General features: G+C 41.6%; 1 protein-coding gene across 2 annotated transcripts in view; it reads left to right on the top strand.

Annotated features, from left to right (window-relative positions):
* MSH3 (mutS homolog 3) overlaps positions 1-24524 on the top strand; it is a 90273-nt gene that overhangs the window by 53569 nt on the left and 12180 nt on the right. For both annotated transcript variants that reach the window (XM_032095904.1, XM_032095905.1), the window contains exons 14-20: positions 5627-5814; positions 8317-8485; positions 10680-10744; positions 12045-12161; positions 13744-13851; positions 15458-15572; positions 18785-18942. In XM_032095904.1, coding sequence (XP_031951795.1) covers positions 5627-5814; positions 8317-8485; positions 10680-10744; positions 12045-12161; positions 13744-13851; positions 15458-15572; positions 18785-18942 — 920 coding nt within the window. The remainder of the gene's footprint in view (positions 1-5626; positions 5815-8316; positions 8486-10679; positions 10745-12044; positions 12162-13743; positions 13852-15457; positions 15573-18784; positions 18943-24524) is intronic.

The following is a 24524-nucleotide window of genomic DNA, read 5'->3' on the forward strand; positions in this document are numbered from 1 at the left end:
TGTGCAAAGCCCTGTGCACCAGTAACCTCTAGAGAAGACAGAAAAAAATGAAGGCAAAACAATGGTCTGTAAGGGAAAGCATCCTGATGAGAGCTTTTGTGGTAAAGGACATCCCTGTCTGTTTTCCTGGTCTGACTTACACTGGGTTTTTTTTGAAAGCTTGCTAATAAGTTGTATCTGGTAGCATAATTCAAGCTGGCAGTTTTAACTTGGCCTTTCACAAGTTCCCGTTGCCTCAGACCACCAAGACCTGTTTCTGATTTACCCCAGGAATAAGCAATCTTGAATTAGAACAGCATTTTTGCAGTGGGAATTGGGTATTACCTTGGTGGTCACAGTTGAGCTGCAGTTTTTGCCCCAGCCTGAAAAAGGACTGTGGGAGTGGTTAAGGAGACAGGAGCAGTACTGCAGTTGCCATGGAGAGAGGAGTTAACTTCACAAGGGCTGGTTGTTGTTCTCAGTTTGTGCAGGTCCAGCACCTGACACCTTGCCAGGCAGAAATGCTCTCTACTGTAGACAGGCCTCACTCCTCTCTGTGGAAAAAGAAGGGTGAGTGCAGGTGAAATGTTTGAAGACTTCTGGTTAGCCCACAGAAGCTGACTGCAAAAGGAATCTGAGAGACAGGCAATTTTAAAGAGCTTGGTCTCAACAGTGCCTGGAGCTGATGCAGAATCAGGCCTTGGTGGCAGAGGTGGTGCTCGGAGTTTTCCAGCACCAGATCAGCCCGTGGAGCCTGAGGAGAATCACCAGATCACCTGGCACAATTCAGACCACACACGTTTCCTTCTGGCATTGGTGACAGATACAAGTGGCAGGACCCTACATTTTTGCCTCAGTTAAAGTGGGAACTTGACTTGGAGTGTGGCAAAAGAGGGTCAGTGACCAATGTTTGAACAGGTTTTAAAACCAGTACGGAGTAAACATGCCATTAGTACTTTAAGAAATGTGTCCTACAGGCCAGCCTGATGTTTCTTGCCGTTTTCCTGCGTGGTTTTTCAGTGTGTTTCAGAAGATAAACATTTATGGGTTGAACCTGTATAAATATTTATCTTATTTGTACCCTTTGCTCAATAAACATTATTTTTTTAACTAAATCACAGTCACCAAAGGATTCGTCATAACAATTGGCCATTAAATGTACAAAACGGATTAAAGTGGAGCTGTTTACCTAAGGATGGAGAGCAATAATCAAACCTTACCACCACATGTAGTAAAACATAATTTCAGTTTGTTCTGCCTTTGACTTCAACCCTAGGCTCTCTCTTGCTCCCAGTTCCTCACAAACTGCTGCACTTAGGAGAACCTGTTCAGCTGTGGATCAGGCTCTAGAGGTTTCCTGCCCACGTGCCAGGCTGCTCACCTGAGCAGAATGGAGCAGGCAGGTGCTGCAAGGGGGGTGTTTAGTGCCTGTCTGCCCACAGCCTCCCTGGGGATTGGCCTTCCCATTTTTCAGTGAATATCTCACTATTTCCTGGACGTAGCCGGACTCCTCAGAGGACAAGGGTGCAGCTCAGCTGGGTGCCAGGTGCGCTCAGTGGTGCTGAAAATGTGCCCTTCCCTGGAAGGTGCATTTGATACGTCATTGGGGAGGGTGTAATTTTCAGAAGATTCAGAGAAAAATGTTACGGTTTTGGTTTTTGGTTTGTTTTTTTCTTGTGTGAAATGAATACCTGTTATATATGCCCAGGAAATTAGTTACTGTTTGTATAGAATGTTTTAAATATGTTCTCCCCATAGGATAATCCTTTGACTTCTGCTAACATATACCTTGTATTTTTTACTTTTTTTTCTACCATGATAATAGCATGCACATGTTGCTTATGCTACACTTTCAATCTTTCAAAGAATTAAAACTTTTAATCTTAAAAGAAGATATTTTTAGGTTTGCAATGCTAAATGCTGATTTGAGCAAACTGTTCCCTGTTAAGCTGATTAATATAAAGTCATAACAAGGGGACTTTGTAATCTTAAAATTAAATACCTCATTTTTCCCAAACCAAAGTGTGCTCTCTATGCTAAAGAGATAAAGGTGGGTACTACAATCTGACAAGAGTGATAAATGTATACTGCATTTAGACACCAGTATTTTTTATTTTAAATGCTTTTAACTTGGAGTGAGTGGTCAGTGGCTGTCAGCTGTGGGCCTCTGTTGGAAACACTTTCAGTAATGCAAACAGGGCTGGATTGCTGTCCATGTTGCTGAGAGGGCGTTAGATCTCTGTTAGATCACTGGCAGCCACCCCATTTCAGGACAGCTTGATAAACTGCTGGATGAAACTATTGTTTAGCATCACTCTGAGGTTATTTCTCCAGTGCCAGAGAAGTTATGGCTATCACTGGTGTCATCTCAAAATCAGACTTCAAAAGTAGCACTGGATAAGCTTGTGAGGATCTTCTGTGAATGCAAGGCTGTTAATCCTGCTTTATGTGAACAAGTTTTACTGTATTTTAAAAGCTTCTAATTTATAACGCAGTTATGTATCTTTTGTAAGGATGCTTAGGATTTGAATGGAATCAGCCCCACTGTAATGGAGCCCAGCTTTTCCAGAGTTATTTGAATGTATCTGTTCCAAGTTATTTGTTTGCTTAGTAAATTTATTTCTGCAGAGGAGACATTAAATTTTAGATGCAAAGTCCTGCAGTGTTACTAAAATGGAGCCAGGGGAAACAGGGACACTGAATCAGCACAAAAGGGGTATGTTCACCCTCATTCTTGGAGACACTCTATTTAAAAAGGTTGTTTGCAGTAAAACATGCTGCATTTCCCTTTCTCCAAAGGTCTGTAGTCACAGAATCGAACAGGTTTTTAACTCATTAGGTGACCCTTACAGTGTCCTGTAGGCCATCAGAGTTGCTGTGAGGAACTTAAGCATGTTTATTAATCATCTTCTGACAAATCTTATAACTTCAAGAGTTGTTTCAGGTGACACTGCCTTGAAATCCAGCTTTCTTCTCTTAGTGAAGCCTCAGCTTCACCAGCCTCACCACCCTGACTGGCGAACACCTCAGCCAGGTGTTCTCATGTATACCCACAAACATTTCCCCTTCCCACACTCCTGCAGATTGTGTACTGATCAAGGCCCTATTTACATCCTTTTGCAAAAAAGGAACAATTAACCCTGCCACCCCAATTAACACCACCTGGGGAACTGATGAGTTTCTTAGTGTGCATATTTGCTCCTGTCCTGTCCTGGGCACTGTTCCCCTGGGAATCACCCCGCTGCCTCCAGGGACCTCCTGTGCACATTCTGGAGTCCAGGGAAGTCTGGCAGGATTTTATCCCTCATCTGCATGGATGTGGATGATGATGATGATGATATAATCGGTCAGAAAGTGTTTTATTTGACTTTGAGTCCAAGCCTGGATTTATCATTTGTTCACAGTTTCAGGCCTTTCCTCTGTGCTTTGACTTCAAACACCGTTGACATATTTACTCCTTTATTTTTTTGTTTTATTTTGTTGTCAGAACTTTCTCAAGATAGAAGCAGTAAGTCCCAGATTATCAGAAAGATGATGATAAATCGCAGCAAGTTTTTTGCAGAGGAAACCCAAAGTTTTCATGAGGCAGAATAATGGACTGTTTATGAAGCAAGACTGAAAGACCTTTTTTTTTTTGTTAAATTGATGATTAAAGGAGAACAGAAGGCTTAGAGGTATTTGAAGGGTGTTAACAGCAAAGAAACAGTTGAGTTAGTGTAATACACAAGAGTAAAACCGGAGACATTTGGATTAATTTAATAGAAAGGAAATTTTTGCTAATAACACTTTTACATGATGATAGTTGTTGCATTATGGATTAATGGTAAGCACACAGTATCTCGGAATATACAGGAAAACTAACACAGAAAAATTGGAGCATTTGCAGGGAAACCTCCTCATGGGTCTCCTCTCTCCCTGGCTCGGTGGTTCTGTAAAATAGATGAGCTTAGGTTTTCCAGAAACATTCTGAGTGCAGTGTCTGTGGCCTTTCTGAATTCCTAACTGTGGTTAAATTGCATTTTGGCTAATACTTGATTCTGTGTTTGGGTACAGACATTCCTTGGGAATAACTACGGTGTAATAGGTGAGAGAATTGCCTTAGTTCTTGCATTTGAGTATGGGAAGGGAGAGGAAGAAGAATTTACTTTTGGGAGGAGTTGAAAGAGGATGACAAAATAAAAATGCAGATGTGTTCTGTGAAATATTGAATCACTGTAGCCTCCCTCTTCTGTGAGCAGTTTTGTACTGATCACCACACAGTCCTGTCCAGAAATTAAATTCTAGATCTCTATGGTAGAAGAGAGAAAAAAATGTAGGAACAGAAGGATGTGGCAGACAAAGGATATTATATATCCTACTGCCTTCCTTGCATCCTCAGGTGAGAAAAATAAGCTGGTTTTCTTTCAGCATTGTCAGTTGACTGATAGGGGAATTTCAGAAGACTAAAGGAGGAATGTTTCTACAGATCAGTAAAATATGAAAAAACACCAGCATAATTATGTATTTATTATGGGCAACTTTTAAAAAATTTTCTGAAATTGGAAAGTCCTGGGAGTGCAACTGAGTTCAGTGAGTTTGGAGAGCACTGAGTGTCCTGTGGGACCAGGTTTCCCTTTGCTGTGCAGCTGTGGTGCAGCACAGATACAAACCCAGTGCTGTGCAGAGCATTTCAGAATCAGCATTGCCTCCTGCGTGGGTGGGCATGGGCATGAGAATTGTTTCAGGAGGGGTGGTCACTGCTTGAGAAGCCCTTCCTGAACATGAGCTAAAGGTAACAAACCATGCTGACACTGGGGAGCATCCAGAACCTAACAGCAAAACGCTTGAACCACATTGCAGGTAACGTTAATGGTTCAAAAAGGGAGAGGAGATTCTCTCTTAGAGCTGGTGCTTTTGGTGAGAAGCTGCTTTAAGGGAAGTAGAGTGCTCCTGCTCTGTGAATGTCATGAATGAGGCTCTGACAGTGCTGTGTGTGTTGGCCCCGGGTTGGGATGTTCCCTTTTAGAGAACAGAGAGACAGAGAATACTCTGGATAACTGCCTGAATGAGGAAGGAGGATCCTCCATTGTGGTGATCAGAGGATGACAGATGCAGAGTGGGCTGGTGTGTTCTCCTCTGTCTTCCTCACGCAGGTCTGGGAGCAGCCAGACAGAGCCCAAGCTGTCAGTAGCTACAACCACTTCAAACAGGGTGCTGGTTTTCCTCCTCTCTATGTTTTTCCTTCCTGTGTTCCTGATCCCAGTCTCTCCCTGCCTGCGCCTGACCTCGCCTTCCAAACCCTGTCCTGCCAGGTCAGCAGCCTGGGGTGCACAGGACCATATGGACAAGGTGTGGTGCTCCTGAAATTACCCAGTCTGCTTTTTTTGCTGTGTGCATGTTATTGCCCCTACTTCTGCTTTTCTATGCACATCTGCCCCCAGCAACAGGAGCGCTGGAGATCAGCTCATGACAAATTCCTAAGGACAACGGTTGAGACAATTGGTGTGATTAATTAACCCCCTGCATGGGGCAAGATGGTGCAGCTCTGTCACTGTCCATACATTTTATTTGCATTTTGTCACATTTTAAAAAAGAGCAGAACCTGTAGGTTTTCTGTTAGTGAAAATATAATGCATTGTAATGATTCAGACACTGCTTCCCTTCTCAGTGCTCTACGCAGGAGTTCTTCTTGATAGTCAGCACCCTGTCTCGTCTGGACTTGGAAATTCAAGCTTTTGTCCCAGTCATACATTCCCATGTGAGATCTCCTCTGTTAAAAAATGCACTGCTGGAAATCCCAGACCTTCTCTCCCCAGTAAAACAGTATTTAAAGATCCTTAATGAAGAAGCAGCCAAGTAAGTAGAAAAAATACGTGATTCTCCTGTGCCTCATAGGCTTTCTGAGTAGATGTGTTCAGTTATGCAAATTTTGCATCTTGGTTTAATACACCTTAGTTTTATATTTTTTATTTCATATTTATTTATGTACAGTTCCTTTTAGTTAAAGCAGAGTTTGTTGTTGTGGCTTCCATTCTGTTTTTAAAGTTAAACTAGGTGAGGGAGAATTTTGCCTAGTGGGTGTCTGCCTCAGGCTGAAGGATTTTTTGAAAGTTTCCCACCTGTTTTGGGTGATGAATTTACAGGAAAATATGTTTTGCATTACGCTAATTTGTTTAACAATTAATTAATTAATTAAAAGTTAATTTTTTTTTTTAAAGAGAAGCTAATGCTTTTGAAGACAGACTTGACCTTCAGCAGAGTGGCAGCTCTGGTGTCAGGAATATGCCTTTCACTATTTTTGTGAGAATTCATTAAAGCTGTCTGCTCTTTTTTGTCTTAATTACGTCCATTGTTTGTCCAAGAAAAAAAAAAGACAGAGGAAGAAGATGCTAAATTGGAATTTATACACATTATATTGGAGAACATACTTAAAGAATTTGCTGGGTACTGTTAGCTCTGAAGAACTGCTGCCTCCACTGTTACCCCTGGATTCTTCGCTGAGCTTGTGGCAAAAAGTTGTGTGTCGTTATATGGGGGCAGCATAGTCTTAACTTTATATTCAAAACAGACTAGAAATAAACATCCACCTTATTTATAAAACATTTTTTATCTTCTCCAAACTGCAATTTAAAAATAAATCTTAAGAATTGAAGCCTAGAACCTAATTTTATTTGCTTTTGATTTAGAGATGGATCTGAGGTATATAAAGTTAGAAGTTGAGAAGGGCAGAAGGATTTCCTCTGACCATTGGAAAGGTGGGATTATGAGATTCCTGCTGATGCCTGGTGCCCAATTGTAGTTGTGACAGTTTATGCCAAAACAGACCATATCTAAATTGTACCAGATTTACTGTAGGTAGGTTCAAAACATGGGGTGTTTTTCTCTGTCACTGTGCTAGTGATGGCTAGAATAGTATACAAGATATAATTGATCTGCTGATTGGGTATATTGTACTTACACTTACTCAGAAATGATTAACCTGACTTACTGTTTGGCCTTTATATCTCTCAAATATATGTGGTGGTATTGTTTTTACTCAAAAACATTTCTTTCATCAAAATCATGGCTTCTACTCACATCCATCCATGCACACACACACTTGTGCACATCCTGCATCATGTGTTAACTTTGTTATGAGGTGTGGATAAAATCCTGTAATTGTTCTCAAAAGTGTCCCTTTGCTCCAGAATTTTTTCTTTACAGGGAGTTCGAGATTTTGGGATTTGTGTTTTTTAAGGTGTCAACATTAAAATTTTTTGTAGGCATCACGTAGCAGTGACAGTCTTCACAATCAGCTGCTGGCTACTAGTGATCTTTTTTTTTTTGCCTTGCATTCCCATGGAAACTAGTCTAATTACCACAAAATCGTTTCTAAAAATTAGTATTGTACTTTAAAATGGCATCTTTGCTGTCACTTATGTAATGCCAACGACGATGGAATGCAAAGCCAAAGCACAGCTCTGTTATCTGCCTTGTCACTGGCTCCAGCTGTAGTTCCATGTGCAGGCAAAGGGGTAGTGGAGTAAGAAGAATATTAGATTTTTTTATTACTTCCATGCTATAGTACTTTCAGTTCGCTAATTACTTGCTCTCCACATATTAGTTTTCAAGGTAATTATATAATTAACTTGCAGAGTTCTGTATTGACTCTAAAATGCAAAGTTATATTGCAATTAACTTAGGGCCGATCACACTGCTTTTTATTGTTTGCCTGGTACTTAGTAGGGTAAGTTAAATTTTTGTTATGTTTGTTGACAGCCACATTTTTAATTGCTAGTTCAGCTTCTCAGTTTTAACCATTTCAGTGGCATTGCTTCTTTCAGGTTTCAGTCCTGATGCTGCCAAAACAGTTCTGTCATTTTTTCTGGCACTGAAACTAGAAAAGGGCATTGTTTTGCATGTACTTAAAAGTACTCTGATTAATCTTTTCTGGACAAAAGAAGGAAGCTGCTCTGGGAAAGTACTGATGGCATTCTGCTTTGATGAGGACCTTGGGGGGGGGATTTTTTCTGTGCAATCCTTACAAAAATGTGTCCGATTTTGGCCAAATTCTAAATGTGTCAAAAATCTGTGTTCACGTTATGCAGAAATTAGCTAAAGTTTCACATTTAACTGCAATTAAGGTGTTGTCAGCAGCTGGTGGGCTCTGGATACAAAGTGCCTCTCTGTTTATGTCGTGGCTACGCATTTCAGTAAATGGGCTGTACTGTGACCAAGCACCCGAAAATCTGTGTTTAGACGGGAATTAAGCTAATGTTAAAACAAATGAAAATAAATTAAAATAAGGATGCAGACAGTAGAATTGGGGAATATCTCTCTGTTTTTACTGTTATTTTATCTTACATTTTTTATGGATAGGACTGGAGATAAAACACAGTTGTTCAAGGACCTCACAGATTTCCCTGTCATCCGAAAGAAAAAGGAGGAGATCCAGGATGTGCTTTCTAAAATCCAATTGCATCTGCTGGATATTCGTAAACAGATTAAGAACCCTTCTGCAGAGTATGTTACCGTTTCGGGTCAAGAGGTACTGTGGGGTTTATTATGTATGACTGTACCCATCCTTGCCTAGAAAATAGCTTAAAAGCGGGACCTAGCTGGAACTCTATTCACTGAGCGTGGTGCTTCATGAGGGCATTTGACTATAATCTTTTGTACAACTTTGAAGAACAGCTTTTTTACCTTTATTTGTGTGACTCCTTTATTTGTTAAGTCAATCACTTTAGTGACTTAAATAATAGAAACACATCAGTGCAGTTGAATTTGGTTCAGTAATGCTTTGCTTTTCTGTCTTCGTAAAAACACTCACGTACTTGCAAGGTTAATTGTATGGCTATTAAGTGCTGGAATGCTCTCAGAGAACCAGGAAGCACAGCATTTGGTTAATTTGAAGAATGGTGAAAGGATTTCTGAGTACTGAGTCAGACTGTAATTTGAAAGATGGGAGAGAAGAGGGAACAGTATTAAAGAATATAAGTGTTGTTTTACTTCCAATTCTTGGAAATGGTGTTCTGGACTGGAACTTTTGTTGATGGATGCAGTACACGTGTGGGCAGGACATGATCCAGCGAGCTGAGAAGTTCAGTGGTGAAAAACAGAGACAACAGACCCTGCCACGTTTGTGGGGGAACTGAAAGGAACAGTGAGGTAGGACTGCTCAGCGTTCTCCTCTGGAACTGAGAGTAGGAAGCTGGGAAAAACTCTGCAGAAAATTGGGGAAAGAAAGGACTTAGGAAACAGAATGAGAGTTGTGAGTAGAAGAGAGGAGTGGGTGAGGACAGGGAGGGAAGGGGCTGGAATCAGCCGTGGGGCACTTAGGAAGCTGAGAAAGATCCAAGAGACACAGGAGGGAGCAAATAGGCACTGCTGAAAATGATGGAAGGGATGAATTAGAGACAGCAGCCTTTCATAAAGACCTGAAGTGGATGTTCTTGCTGAGGGTGAAGCTGAGAACAGGAAACACACAGCCCCAGAGTCGGGTTGGCTGTCAGCACAGAAGCTGAAATCCAAGGGAAGAGTGAAAAGAGTGTTTATCTGAGGCAGGGAAGAGCAGGATTTGCAAGGTTTCTCTCAGGGAAGCTGGGTTAATAGCTGCCATCTGTGTGAAGTAAAGAAAAAGAGAGGAACTCATCAAAGGGAGGAGAGCATCCGAGGAAGGACTGAAAAGTGGTTTTGGAGCCAGCAGTCACTGCACACATTTCAGAGAGGAGGCCTTTGTTGCAGGGCACGGCTCAGAAGCCTTTGCAGACAGAGATGTGTCTGGTGCCTTGATGAAAGGAGCTGCAGAGGTTGGGAATAGCTCTTATTTAATGACATCTGGTGTGGGTGTTTCACAGACACCAAAAGAGGCAGCAGAGAGGGGTCAGAGAAGATGGTCAGTGAGGAAAAGAAAGATGCCAGGGGAATGGAAATAATGGAAACTTAATTGTATGGGAGGAGTAGAACACAGGACTGGAACAGGAATTTATTTGGTTTGAGCTCTTTCTTCTTTAGATCTGTATGGTATATTCTCCTTACGTTCTTGTATCAGCCTGATAGATGTAAAATTCAAATGCTCCTTCACAACAGAGAAATATCTTGGAAATGTTTTGGGTGAATTAAGAACCAGTGCCCTCTGTCCTTGGTGTATTTGTGTGTTAGGACTGTTATCCTTGTTTGTTCTTGGGGGTGATTGCTGGCTCCTCTGGAAGTTTCTATCTAAATCTTATTAACCACAATGGAAAAGTTTTGTCAGACATGGATGGGTCTTGTGGCTTTCCATAAATGTGGTCAGGTTCTGTGTTAACCTAATCTGTGCAGGAAATTCGTTTTCCAGCTGAATTCTGTGACGTGAGAATGCCTCCACTCTCTGACATCCAGGACCTCAGGCTATTGTTACAAAGATAACTGACATGAATCATATAAAATACCGCAATAAACACGTCACGTAAATTTCACTGCACTGAGCATCTTGACACTGCTGCTGCTTTTCCCTGTGCCTCCTTTTCTGACCTGCGTTCATTTGAACCTGAAGCAAAGTTGTGTAGGTGCAGAGGGGTTATGTATGTCATAACCCCAGCTTTTTTGGGGGAGAAAAGAACATTCCCTTCTGGTCTGCTCTTTCTCTTCAGGCTCAATATGGTTTTTCCTCTGAGGCTTGCAGTTTGATAAATGACGATTCTGATTCTCTGCTCTTCCTTTGACTTCCCATCATGTGTAACGTTACATTTCTGTTATTTTAGTTTTTGATAGAAGTCAAGAATTCCCATAAATCATCTGTGCCATCTGACTGGGTTATGGTTAGTAGGTATGTAAAATGTCTTTGAAGTTTGTTCTAATAGAGAAGAAAAATCAAGAGGTATTTTGGTATTACAATTGATTACATGCACATTTTCATCGTCCCATGTGTTTAGGTTTGTTGGGGTTTTTTTTAGCTGAAAACCCAACCAAGTAATAAATTTATTGCTTAAAAGCAAAACAACCCAAACAAAACCGAGGAAAATCGATTTCTTACAACATTTATTTTTACACAGTACATCCTCAGAGCACAGAATTACTCACCCCATCTTTCAAGGTGCATGTCCTGGTGTCAGAACTATGGCCTTGATTCAGTTGTGCCTGTAGCTTGCACGTGCAGATCCTTCATACAGTTTTGATTGTTTTTGTTTTATTCAGAAAGGTCAAAGTAGCTGTGCTAACATCTGCTCATACACCTCGGTAAATTCAGTGCATTTAAAATACCATTTTGCTTACTCATACAGGCAAGCTTTTCTTGCCTTGGGACTTGGTGTAATGTAAGATTGATTCTGGATAATTTTCCAGCAGATGAAACAGAGGTGGACTCAATGATGTAGTTGGCTTTTTTTCTTTTCAGTGATTTGATTTATGATTTGAATGGGTTGAATACCTGAAAGTTACAATGTCCATGTAAATGCTGAATTCTCCACAAGCCCCAGTGTGTAATGTGTGAGCACAGACATCTCTCACCAACTCTGAAGTGATGCTCAATTCACTTATGCAAGAATTAACACTCAATTCTCTTTTAATTAAACTTCTTTTAATACTCAAAAGTGCACAGATCAGACAGAATTAACTTGGTGAACAAATTACAGCTAGTCTGGATTCTGTAAAAGAATGCCTGGATATGCCAAATGGAGTCTTTAATGAAAATACATGAGTAAATAGCAAGTGCCTCAAGTGGAAACTAGCAAGACCATCTGTATTTTCCATGTTTATTTCAGGCTTATCATGAAGTTTTCCTCTTTAAAGTGAATCTGGTTTTGTCTAGTTCGTTGTATATCAACCCGTCACAGCAAAGTCATTCACTTGGGCAGTTATGGCTGAGCAGTTTTGTGAAATACGTAAGCTTGGGTGATAATGCCACACTGTGCACAGCATTTCAAAGCCTTCTGATACCACTTTTTTCACAGTAGAGGCCACTGGAATCTATAGGGTTTGGTATCACAGTGGAAGAGCTTTTTTTTTTTTAGAGCATCCATTGTCGAGGCTTACAGAGATTAAGGAAATTACTCCAATTTTGCATGTAGATGGTGTAGCTGATTGCCTGGTAACCTTGATTTCCAATCAGTCCTTTCTCTCCGTTGCAGCACAAAAGCTGTCAGCCGCTTCCACTCGCCTTTCATTACAGAAAATTACAGACTCCTGAACCAGCTCCGGGAGCAGCTCGTCCTTGGCTGCAGCGCTGAGTGGCTGCGCTTCTTGGAGTGAGTGCACCAGAGTCAGCTTTCACCACTCTGTTCCACCCCGCTATAGGAACAGAAGAATGCTTATCTTATAAGCACAACAGTTCATAGTTACATTGTCCTCACAAGTAGTCAATTAAAAGGTTGTTCTTCATTGTAAAGCATTTGAGGGCAAGACCTTTGAGCCCGCGTCCTGAGACCAGCAGTCATGTCTCTACATTTGAAAATTCTGATGAAAATAATACTTTAAAGTATATAAGGTGTCTCCCAAAGTTTGAAAAATAGTATCACAGCATTAAGAATCTGAAAGTACAATTAACTCTGAGTGAAACTGAATCTAGTTGGTTTTATTGGTTTTAGTATATTATTTATTAATATTATGTAGTAGTTGTATTATTTTTTATATTTTGTATGCTATCCTGACTATGAGAGTTTGATAGAAAGTATTGGTAGTTTTATTGTCCCTCACGTCTGGCACATCTGTTTGTCTGAGATCAGAGTTTTCAGTGGGGTTATTTGCCTATTTAGGCAAAGGATCTTTAAAATGGGACTTTAAAAAATACGTCCTGAACTTCTCAGAATGTCTTTAGTTTTTCAGGTGCCTGGTTATCTGTTATTTTTCACTTCCATGAATTACAGAACCACTGAAATTGTTCCTCTTGTCATGCAGTGATAGTTTGCAAAAACTTGTCAAGTCCCTGCTCAAGTTGTCTCACTGGATCTGCTTCCCATTAGCAACCCAGAAATTCTGAAAACTGAGTGGAAACTGGGAAAACATTCCAATTCACACTTCCCCAGTTGTGTTTCCTTCGCAGAACTATAAAAGTAGTTCTCTCCATGTTCACCTGGCTGTGCTCAGCAGAGTTGTAGGAGAGCAGCAGACAGAAAGGGAAGACCTGTGTGTAGGAAAGTGCTCTTCTTTCCCACCTCTCCATTCACTGATGTCTTTGTTTATTAAATTTTGCCCCCCTGCTGGTTTTATATTCAATGTTGTAGCTTTGAGACTAGGGGAGAGGAAAAGACAAATTCCAGAGGACTAGGAGAATGAACTCTGCTGAAAACTCGGTTCTCCTGGTAACATCATTATTGCACTGGGGAAGCAGCACCATAAACTGAAAATGAATTCTTGAATTTTCTGTTGCAGATACCATACTTGGTTGAAATTGTAGACAACTCCTGTGCTCAGACGCTCTTAGTTTGGTTCTTTTTTGACTGTAACATATGGTTGAGGTTGAATCAGCAGTTGGGATTCTGCTGCTGAGATTCTATATCAATTCTGATAAATTGTGGCATTTTTGTACACCTCGTTTAGGCAGCAGGGATCAACTGCTGACCCTTTACAAGCTATCAGATGAATTTAATTTTTCCTGATTTTCTGTGCTTAAAAAATAATTCATTGTTAGAATGGGAGGTGAAGTCCACCTTGATTAAGGTCCTCATGTTGTATCTCATAACCTGCTGGAAGATTTGGATTCAGAATGATTTAAAGAGCACAGGAGCCCTGTGAAGATCTTGCATGGGGTGCATTTTGACAATCTTTTTGTATCTGCACAGAATTATTTCTTTCCCTGTTTTTGTGTAACTTCTCCCTGTTTTGATGCAGCCATTTCAGTGAGCATTATCACCCTGTGTCTAAAGCCATTTGTCACCTAGCAACTGTGGACTGCCTGTTCTCATTGGCCCAGGTGGCCAAACAAGGAGACTACTGCAGGTAATCAATTTTTAATTTTTAGTTTTTATGTAGGATTTTATACGGAATTATAAGAGCGTATTTAAAATAAATTAGGTTTTAATATGTGTACCATGATAAAAAGCACTACTAAAATTGTTTACCGTAGTTTCAACCTAATCTGATTTTGCAGAGCATCACTTCTGGACTGAATGCAAGTCTGTAAACATTGCAGTTCAAATTTGATATCTTTGTGTTTGCTGTTTGACCTGAGTCTAGTAGATGATGTCTTAATTATATGTAAATAAATGCTGGACTTTGTGTGGGCTTTTTTTCTGTCTTTTTTAAAAAAGCAATTATTTTTTATTCTCAGCAAGGTCTGAGCTTATGATATCTTTCTAATACTTAAGAGTCTGAGGTGTCTGAGGTATCTGAGGTATGTTTCAAGGGTGTATCTCAGGTAATTAACAGGTAAATATTAATGCAGAGCAGTGGTGATGCCTCACCTGGGCTCAAGTGTGAGAGCTGATGAGTGACCTGCTGCCTCTGCCCAAGACCCATCCACTGAGAGGGGCACGAAGAGAAATCCACTTGCAAATACTTCTGCTTTGATACATCGTTAAAGATAATATTGATCACTCCTGGACTCTTGGGATCTTGTATGCCTCTATCAAAATCTCTTTGAAAATAATTGCTCACTTATTTCTGTATACTCAGATGAGAAAACAAACTGAAATCTGATTAATTTGCTGTGCAGAATTTAAATAATACACTGAATTTTTTAGAGTGGCTTAGAGCTTATGAACTAGAAGGAAGGAGACTTCTCAGGGAAAACTCAGCTGCAGGGAAGGTGTCAATAATTAATTATTTTGGAGGGCTGCTGAAGGGAAGACTGGACTTCAATATTAAGTATTTTGGAGGAATGTTTTTTGGCTTGTGAGAATTGTTTGTCATGGCCCTGCCTGAGGCAGGTAAATGAGTCAGGTCAGGAGCAGAGGTGTTGGAGAGGTGAGCCCCTCTTGCAGTGTGCTGGGAGGCTCTTCCTTTGCACAGACAATTCACAGCATCAGGGCTCTCAGGCAGCGAGTGGAGGTGTAAAGGTGATGGTGTGGGCAGTCCAGAGAACGACATCTGATGTTTGAGTGTCTACTCTGCAGACTTCAAGTGAATTTAAGTTTAAGGAATGCTGTTGAAGAGATGGTGCAAGGCCTAAGACTGTCTATATATTGGTTTCATCTCGGCTATACAACTGTTGGAAATATGTTCGTGCTAAACCCCCCACCATTATCAGTTTGTCCTCTTTCCCCAATGCTTTGTCTTTATAGGACGCCATTTATTTGATTTCCATTTTCCATTTAAATTGCACTATCATTCTTCAACCTGAGGAAAATCTTACTCTCCACATCTTCCCTTTAAAGTCCACCCAAAGTGTTAGTTAATTTCCAGTCATAAAATTCTGTGGCTTTATTCCAGAATTCTCTTTTTCTCAGTCTTCAGAAATAGTTGATGGCAGTAATTAATTTTTATATTTTGTACTTTTTCCACAGAAACCTACATCATAGGTGACCCTCCTGCAGGCCTTAGTTACAGTAGTTCTACACAATCAGTTACAAAGAACACCGAAATGAATACCTTTCCTTTTTTGCAGACCAACTGTGCAAGATAATCGGCGTGAAATAATCATAAAAAATGGGAGGCACCCTGTGATCGATGTTCTGCTGGGAGAACAGGATCAATATGTTCCAAACACCACCAGCCTTTCAGTAAGTACCAAGAAACTGATTGAGCTTCAAAATGATTCAAGGCAAAGAGGCTGGGACGAGCTTCTGGGCCAGTGAGTTGAAACAGGTGATTTAGTCACACAACTGCCTGCTGGGCTGCATTTCAGAGAGGTGTTGCTAGATGTCACCACATCTGTTCTGTCCCTTTGCTGGTACCTTGCAGCCACATGCTCTTTTCACAACCTTGTTCAGTCTTAAGGCATAAAGAAAGGCAAGGTAGTCTCAAAATTAGGAAAATGTGTGTTTCAAATGGTTATTTTCAAAAAACAAATGAATAATTACAGGTTTTTTAACAGTGTCATCACGGGGAGTCTGCATTTTGTCGAAACTCTTAAGTTTTGGAATTTTTAATATGCAAATACATGTCACAGGTTTGGTTTTTCAGATTAATTCTAAGATTGCTTGTAATTTTTTAATGTATTCTCTACCATGCAGTTTCTTTCTGGAAATATTAGTGTCATACAGCCTTCTTTTCCTGATAAACTAAAATGTGTCTTTTAAATGACATGCCTGTTTGAAGTTATTCGTTAAATATTTATCTCTCCATATATTTTTATAAATATTAAATATCTGTTCTTAATGAATATAAAAGATATGCTCACAACTTATCTCTGAGGTGTCTCTGCCTCTTTATACCGTAAATACAGGAAAGGTGTGAAACACTGCCAGACATTTGCTGCAAAAACAGCATTCAAATTTGTATGTATTTCTTGGGGAACATTTTTAAGTGCTATTCTATACTGAACAATGATACAGATATTTTGTAATACATCAGAGAATGTTTTCAAAATTATTTGTCAACTCCAAACAAGTGACAGATGGCACTTCCAAAGAAATTCAGCGTTTCATTCAGGAATCATCATGCACTTTTCCGTTTTTAGTGCCATTCTTATGCTGGCTTTCTAAACACTGAATATTACAAAACCAAGTGATCACGGCACAATCACTTTTGCTTCTACAGTTGTTTGAGTTCTCTCTTTCTTGAGAGAGGTGGGTGGGAACCAGTTTATTAAAGCGTCTCCCGTGTTCAAGTGATGTGTTTGGATCAGCAGGAAAATACATCTCCCCTCACGTCTTCAGCTGAAGTGTTGTCAAATATCTAACTTGAGGAAAAGGTTTTTTTCAGTGCCCTGAAATAAACAGCTTATTTTTCCATTGCCCCTCTCCTCCCCAAACATTTGTGGGTTGTTTCAGAACTTTTTACTTCAGCTGTGAATTCCAATAAGATGTTGCCTTTTGGCTGCATCACCTGTAAGGACAGAGGCATTTTCTGGTCTGATGTTGCAGCAGATGTTCTTCCTGAAAACCAGAACATTGGCAGAGCTGCCATGAGTCCCACAGCATGGCTGCAGGGAGCCTGGACAGGCACCAAACACACGCAAAAAATCCGTGGATTCTAACAGATGAACTTGTGAACTCAGTGTTATGAATTTTGTTCTCATATAGTCACGCACACTTGATTACATCCATCCTTTATTCCCAGAAATGGCATTTTCTGTATTTTGACTTTATTGCCACTTCTGTACGGATGAGGTTTCTTTTCAAAAGCTGGTCAGCTTTTTACATTTAATAAATACTGAGGTCTTGCATCATCTCTGTTACCTGAATTATAACATCAGTGACAGTCCTGTCTGTGTTTTGGGTGTGTCCCTATAAACAGAACGAAAGCCCAATCTGAACCCCAAATTTGTGAAGATTTTCAGAGTTGCTGCATGGAGATTTTGTGGTTGTTGTTACCACAGTGCCTGATCAGTGCCAAGTTCCTCAAGTAGTGTGACTAATGTCCATTGTGCACAGCCTGTCCTGTCTCCCTTGCCCCTCCTGTGGGGCAGTGGAGAGTGCTGCCTTCTGTTTAGATCATCATTGGTGCATTTCATCAGATGCACCCTCTGGAGACATCTAGCTGTGTGATGTCCTTGCATAACTTAAGCTCTTAGTCTCGATTCAGGCTGTGAGAAAGCTTTATAGGTTCGCTGACAAGTTTTAATTTTGTATCAGCAATTGTCTTGCACTAGAAGAGGACAATTTAATTCTGGAGCTGCAGACACATAGCAGTACCATGGGGAGTCTTACAGCTGAGATGAGTTCTTGCATCTGATTTCATTTTCTTGCGTCTGGTTTTAATGGTGACAGACACTGATGGAGATTGGGTCTGCTCACAGTAGCTGTGTTGCAGTCAGGTATTGCCAGACTCAGGAATGCCTTGATGCCTTGTTGTAGCCACTCTGAATGTCCTTATGTCATACCAAGCCAGGCAGTTATGAGTGTAAAATCTATGTCAGGTCTTTGCCTACCAGATCTTAGCATTTGACAATGAGAACTCAAACTGGAGAGGAATCCAGATCACAGCCAGATTCAGGCAGTGCAGGCTGTGCTGGAAGCTCATGACTTTCTCCCTTTCTCCAAAGAAATTGCACAGAAGGGTTTGGGTTGGAAGGAACCTTAAATCCCATCCCATTCCACCCCTGCCAAGGGCAGGGACACCTCCCACTGTCCCAGGCTGCTCCAAGCCTCAATGTCCAGCCTGGCCTTGGACACTCCAGGGATCCAGGGGCAGCCCCAGCTGCTCTGGGCACCCTGTGCCAGGGCCTGCCCACCCTCCCAGGGAACAATTCCTGCCCAATCTCCCATCCAGCCCTGCCCTCTGGCAATGGGAAGCCATTCCCTGTGTCCTGTCCCTCCAGCCCTTGGCAATTGTCTCTCTCCAGGTTTCCTGCAGCTCCTTCAGGCCCTGCAAGGCCCCAGTGAGGTCACCCCAGAGCTTCTCCTCTGCAGGCTGAACAAGCCCAGCTCTGGCAGCCTTTCCTCCCAGCAGAGCTGCTCCATCCCTCTGCTCATCCTGGTGCCTGCCCTGGCCTGGCTGCATCCAGCCCTGCATCCCTCAGCACCCCTCACTGCTTCCTGTGCTGGGGACCAAATTCTTCAATTCTTTCTTGGGTCCTTGATGGAGGACAGGAAGGTTCCCCCTCACTGTGTCCATTTTGCTCAAGAGTAATCAAAGTTGATTTTGGTGCATCTGGGACTTGATAATATCTGGAAAAGCAAATGTGATGAACTCCAAGAATGAAGGAAAGAGTTTAATAGAACATTTAATCCTGCAGACTTGTCCTGCATCCTTCTAAGCACACACCAGACTTTCTGGTAGAGGCACCATGTGCAGGGCCATGTATTTCACCACTGTTTTGTGTTTCCAGGGAGATGGTGAAAGGGTCATGATAATTACTGGGCCCAACATGGGAGGGAAGAGCTCCTACATCAAGCAGGTGGCCCTGATCACAGCCATGGCACAGATTGGCTCTTTTGTTCCTGCGGAGGAGGCCACAATTGGTATTGTGGATGGAATTTTTACCAGGTAATCTCTCAAAACTTGCTGTATGTTTATGGAAATGCTACTGTGGCAGGGGGTGTGTGTATCAAAGTATAATTTAATTTTTCATTTAGAACTTGAGAATTTATACCTGAAGTTTCCCTTTTTCATTTTAAAGGCACAGTAGGTTCATTGCTAGGTTGTGATTCCAGTTTTCTGGTAAATTGTAGTACTTGTTTTGTAATCTTTGAATCTTCAAAGGGTAAGAATTTTAATGTGTCTGTCTTGATTAAGATCCAGGTATTTAACTTACCTCCCTGAATGGACATCTCAGCCAAATTTGTGCTGCTGGGTGGTGGCCACATGACGTTTCTCCTAAAATTAATGTTGTCACATCTGAAAATCGTCACAGTTTCTGCTGGGAAGCTCTGTTGTATGTATTCATAATATTAGAGACTGAAAATTTTGGCCAGTATATATTCTATGCTTAATCTCCTTCCTGTACTATCAGTCTTAAACACACTTTCTCCTCACTTGATGTCCTTTTAAGAATGAATAATGACAGTCGATTTCACTGTCTCATTTTGAGACATTGATGAGTAATTGGTAAAACATATCAGTAGAGTCAAAATGCTGTATTTTGTCATCTGATATTGTTATGGTTTATTCCCCTGTTTTTTCCCCCTTTTCTTTAATAATAATGTCTTTAATTAGTAAATGTTTTGTGTTATTGCTGCTATTTGAGATGGATTATCATGTATGGTTATAAGTTTCACAGCAATCAGGTACCTGAGCTAGAATTTCCTGAAATTCTAGTTCTGTAATGCCAGTGTGCACTCCAGAGGTAACTTTTAATCAAGAATCTGAGGTACTGCTCACCTGGGATTGCTTCATCCTATAAAGGTGTTGTGTTCCTACTTTCCACTATGTCACGACAAAGCCAAGTGAAAATCACACCTTGGTGCAGTGCAGTGCGGAGCCAACCATTTGTGTCATCTTCCCAGAAGTAACTGGAGATGAGAATTCAAAATGCTTCACTTTTTTCCTCTACCCTGTGTTGAAAGGACTGCTTGATGGGATGAGCATTTCTTGTGGGGACACAGAGACGCAGGATCTGGCTGACGTTACAAAAGGAGCATTACAGCATCACTAACCATTTGAGGATTATTTTAGTCTTCCTCTGGTTTTGTAGCTGAACTTGGGTTCACACTTCCTTAAATTCTAACCATACACACGTAAGTCTGTTACTCTCAAGCTGAGTATCTGCTTTCCTCTGCTTTTCCTAGACTGCCATTGCAAAAGGATGATTTCTGCAGAAAATACTAAGAAATGTGACACAGTCATTGGGAGAGACGTTTTGTTTTGTGCCCACTTGAAAGAGAACAAATTGGTTTTTTTTATCTGTGTTCCACCTGTTCCCCAGTGTATTTCCCTGATTCCACTTCACTTTTCTGTATATTAGAATAAAATCCAAGTATTTTTCACAAATTTTCTGATAAAGTAGTGTGGTCAAAGATAACACTTCTGCTTTCAGACTTCAAGCCAAGCAGACATAGAATGTGTTTGTTACTCTGTGAGCTTTCAGGCCATTTCGTTTGTAGCCCAGTCATATTCTAGCACAGGGAATTGAAATTTTTTTTTTCTTCCTTGTCTATATTAGTTTTGGAAGCTCAGCTGGATGTGCCATTCTTCATTTAATGTGATGTGTGTCAAACACCAGATAAATGTGTGGAAGAATTACTGAAATTCTTGTAATTGCACTAGCAATTAAGAGTAAACTAATTGACTCAATCCAGAAGAAATTGGTAATACATTATTAAGACAAAAATCGTCATGCATTAGTTAAAAGGTGACAGGAAGAAAAAGGAGAAAAGGAACAGGTTACCAGATTCTGCTCAAGATGTACAGAGACCGTCCAAGACATAGGCACCTCTCTTTTGGTTGGTTTGGGATTTTTTTGGGTAGGTTTTGGTTTTTTTCAGGTTTCTTGGATAGGTCTTAAAGTACGTAAGTCTGTCAGGCAGGTAAATGTGATGTTGCAGTCAGGGCACTTCACAGCCATAGGAAGTTACCCTTGAAATAGTTTTTAATGCCTGGTTTGAGGAAAGAATCAATAAATCAGCTGCCACATGTTGTGTCCTACTCAAGGTTTAATGCTTTTTTCTAAGACCTCAGGTTTTGCCCTGTACTCTCCCCTGGGAGGGAATGACCTGGAAGAGATCAGAGCCTTTCTCTTAACTACCGCCAATTTTATTGGGTTTTTTTGTTTGTTTGTTTGGTTTTGTTTGTTTTTGTTTTTGTCTTCTGTGCTTTTTTTTGCAGGTTGGTTTTGTTTGGATTTTTTTTAATTACTTTTTTTTAATGATAGCAGCTATGTAGACCTCGTTTCTGCACTGCCACCCCAGGCCACAAGGTCTTGCTGGAAAGTGTGAATTTTCATTTTGTTGTTGATAACTTCGGTATATTTTTAATACTTTAAAAACCTAACGTGGGAAGGTGTCAGTCTCTAAGGTACTTCCATCACTGCTCTGGTGATGTTTTGGGGGATGCTGTTAGCATGGCACCCCTGCAGGGAGGGGTAGTGAGGGATGCTCAGGGATGCAGGGAGGGATGCTGAAGGATGCAGCAAAGGGTGCAGGGAGGGATCAGTCAGTGGTGCTCTACAGGCTGACTCTGTGAGGGGTTCTGTGCATCAGGATTACCAACAGTTCTGCGTGATAAACCTTTTTCAGTTTTGGTGCTTTACCCTTTTTTTGTTTGTAGACTGCATCTTCCAAGTGTGAATTCATACAGGTTTAAGGGATTTGTATCTCCAGGATTTGTGTCTTATTTTCCAAGTAGGGTTTCCATGGAAATTGAAAGGTTGCTACTATGGTTATTCCATGTGATATATCGTGCTTATATATGCTAGCATCTCTAAATTGACTTTAAATATGGGATTACATTAACGGTTCTTAAAGATGCAAGAGGAATTGCTTACAGGTAGAGTGAGACAGGAATGATCTTTCTTCATTACTGGGTAGATAGGCAGGGGACAGTGCTGAGCCTAGGCCAGAGTAGGGGGAGTACACAGGATTTGGAGGATGCTTGCTGGTTAATATTGTCTTCTTTTTTTTCCCTTCTCCAGTAAGGGATAATGGTTTCTTGCAATCTTTTCTTAAAGAATTTTAACTTAATCAGTGGGTTTATATTAAAAAAAAAATAGAAGGGTTTTGAAAAGACTGAAACTCCATCTATATTGACTTGTAATGGGATTTGGATATTTAATTCTCTGATGTTTGAAAATTCTGTAAATGGGCTCATTTTCTGCTTTAAAATTAACCTTCAGGTTTTGTTAGTTCTGATATAGTCATTCAGACAGTGAAATTAAGATGCTGTTTCGCTGTGTGTTTGAGTAGGAACACAGAGCAAGGGTGGACATCCATGTATGGAGGAATTAATGAAAGGAATTCTGCTGGCTTAATCATGCCCTCAGGAGGGGCGATGTTCAGCTGCTGAAAAAGCTGACCTCTGCAGAGGTCCCACTTCTCATTAATTATTGAAAGAATTTCCCACTCCTAGGAGGCTTTACCCTACTTCCTGTGGGCCAACAGTAGCTCTTCATGAAGGGTCCATGTTCAAAATTGGGAAGGAGAGGGAGAATGCTAGAGCACTTAGAAGGCAAAACATCTTCAAATAAACAAGCTCATTTATAGTTCCAATTACCAAGTGCCTTCAAGACTTTGAGAATCAATTTTTGGATATCAGAAGCTGCCCTCAGAAAGAACCCTGTGAAGGAGAACAAACCCTGCCAGCACCAGGTGATGGTGCGGGCACAGAGAGTAATTTCCTTCCTAGAGCACTTACCTGCCAGGGTTTCTCTTCTGTGTTGAAATAAGAACTATTTTCACTTATTTCAGGGAGCAAGCACAGTCATTACAGTGACCCACACCTTCCAGGGAGGTTTTATCCATCAGCCAAGCTGGGAATGCTATTAAAGGTGCAGCTACAGTTGTCTGAACTAACGGAGTGCCCTGTGCTTCACATGCCTTTGAAAACTGCCTCTCTCACGTGGTCTGCCTCATGCTTAAAGGTTACATGAATACATGGAGGCATCACTAAAATGCATGTAGATTATCCTCTCATGCACTTTGTCTCTCTTGAAAGAGTTATCTTGCTGTTTGCAGCCTCTCAGCATGACTTTAATCCTCATGGCATCAAATGCAGTTGGAATTCCATGGTGGAATCCTGGATCTGTCTGTCCCAGGTCTCAAGTTACACCACTGTTTTGGTATTTTCTAATCTGTTGTTCTTGTATAATGATTCTGAACATGTGTAAAAGCTGTTTGTTCAATTAAAACCAGAGCACAGAAATCTTTGGACAGCTGAGCACTGAAATCATGGAGGAGTTTCATCTCCCTCACCAGTGGCCTTAGTTGGGTCATGTTATTTCCAGCCACCAAGGTCCAATCTCAGCCAGGTACCTTGGAGTGGCTTTTCTGAGTTGATTGATGGGTTCAGTAAAGGAAGGGGATTTTGATCACTTCAAGCAACAACAGAACAACTGAGAATCTTGCTAAGTGAAGGTGCATTTGAGGTCCATGGGAGTGTCAGCTATGTCCTCCCAGCTGTGGCCTGTGGTGACGCAGGTCTGGTGGTGAACACACCTCTTTGCAGGGTCTAGGGAAACATGTCCACACACACTGTGTCCACCCTTGAGGGAACACCAGGTGTGTGCATGACTCAGTTTGCCACAGGAGTGTCAGTCACCAGGGTATAGCCAGTCCCAGACCAGGGGCAGCAGCTCCTGCCGAGGGCAGCTCCCGTCTCTGTCCCTGGGAGTGGCCCAGGGAGTGGCTGGAGTTGTGTCAGGGAGGGTCAGGCTGAGATCAGAGAAAGGTTCTTCCCCCAGAGGGTGCTGGGCACTGCCCAGGCTCCCCAGGGAATGGGCACAGCCCCGAGGCTGCCGGAGCTCCAGGAGCGTTGGGACAGCGCTGCCAGGGATGCCCAGGGTGGGGCTGTTGGGGGGTCTGGGCAGGGCCAGGGGCTGGGCTGGGTGATCCCTGTGGGTCCCTTCTAGCTCAGGATATTCTGTCATCACTCCAGCCTGGCTATTTCACCCCAGCTGAGCCTGGTTTTGTGTGGCCCTCTGCCTTAGAGGCACCCCAGAAGCACCCATCAGATGCTCCTTCTTTTCCAAGAAGCAGAACTGGTGTGAGGAAAGCTCTCTGCTCCTGCTTCCCCAGTGTCTGGACAGAGTGACCATGCATGCTTTTTACGTGTTATGCATTCCAGGTGAAAGAAGAAAAGGTAATATTTATACGTACACGTAGCTTAACATGGTGACACTGATGAGATTAAGTCTCTTTTTATCTTTAGGGAGCTGCTGGAGCAGCCAAGACATTTCCTCAGTCCCTCTCAGGGGGAACTTGGTGCTGTTCTGCCAGCTGGGGGCTGTTCCTCCCTTGCTCTGCCACTGCTCAGGTGGGATCCTCAGCTGATCTCAGCTCACTCAGATGAGTGTGGCCCATTCCACTGAGGTTTGTGAGTGCTGCACACTCACGTGGGACACAGCATGATGGCATTAAAAAATAAATCAGTGTTTGAATGCCTGTCTGAGTGGTGTGCCTGGCACTGCTCATCTCCAT

The sequence above is a fragment of the Corvus moneduloides genome, chromosome Z (genome assembly GCF_009650955.1).
Source record: "Corvus moneduloides isolate bCorMon1 chromosome Z, bCorMon1.pri, whole genome shotgun sequence".
NCBI classification, from domain to species: Eukaryota; Metazoa; Chordata; class Aves; order Passeriformes; family Corvidae; genus Corvus; species Corvus moneduloides.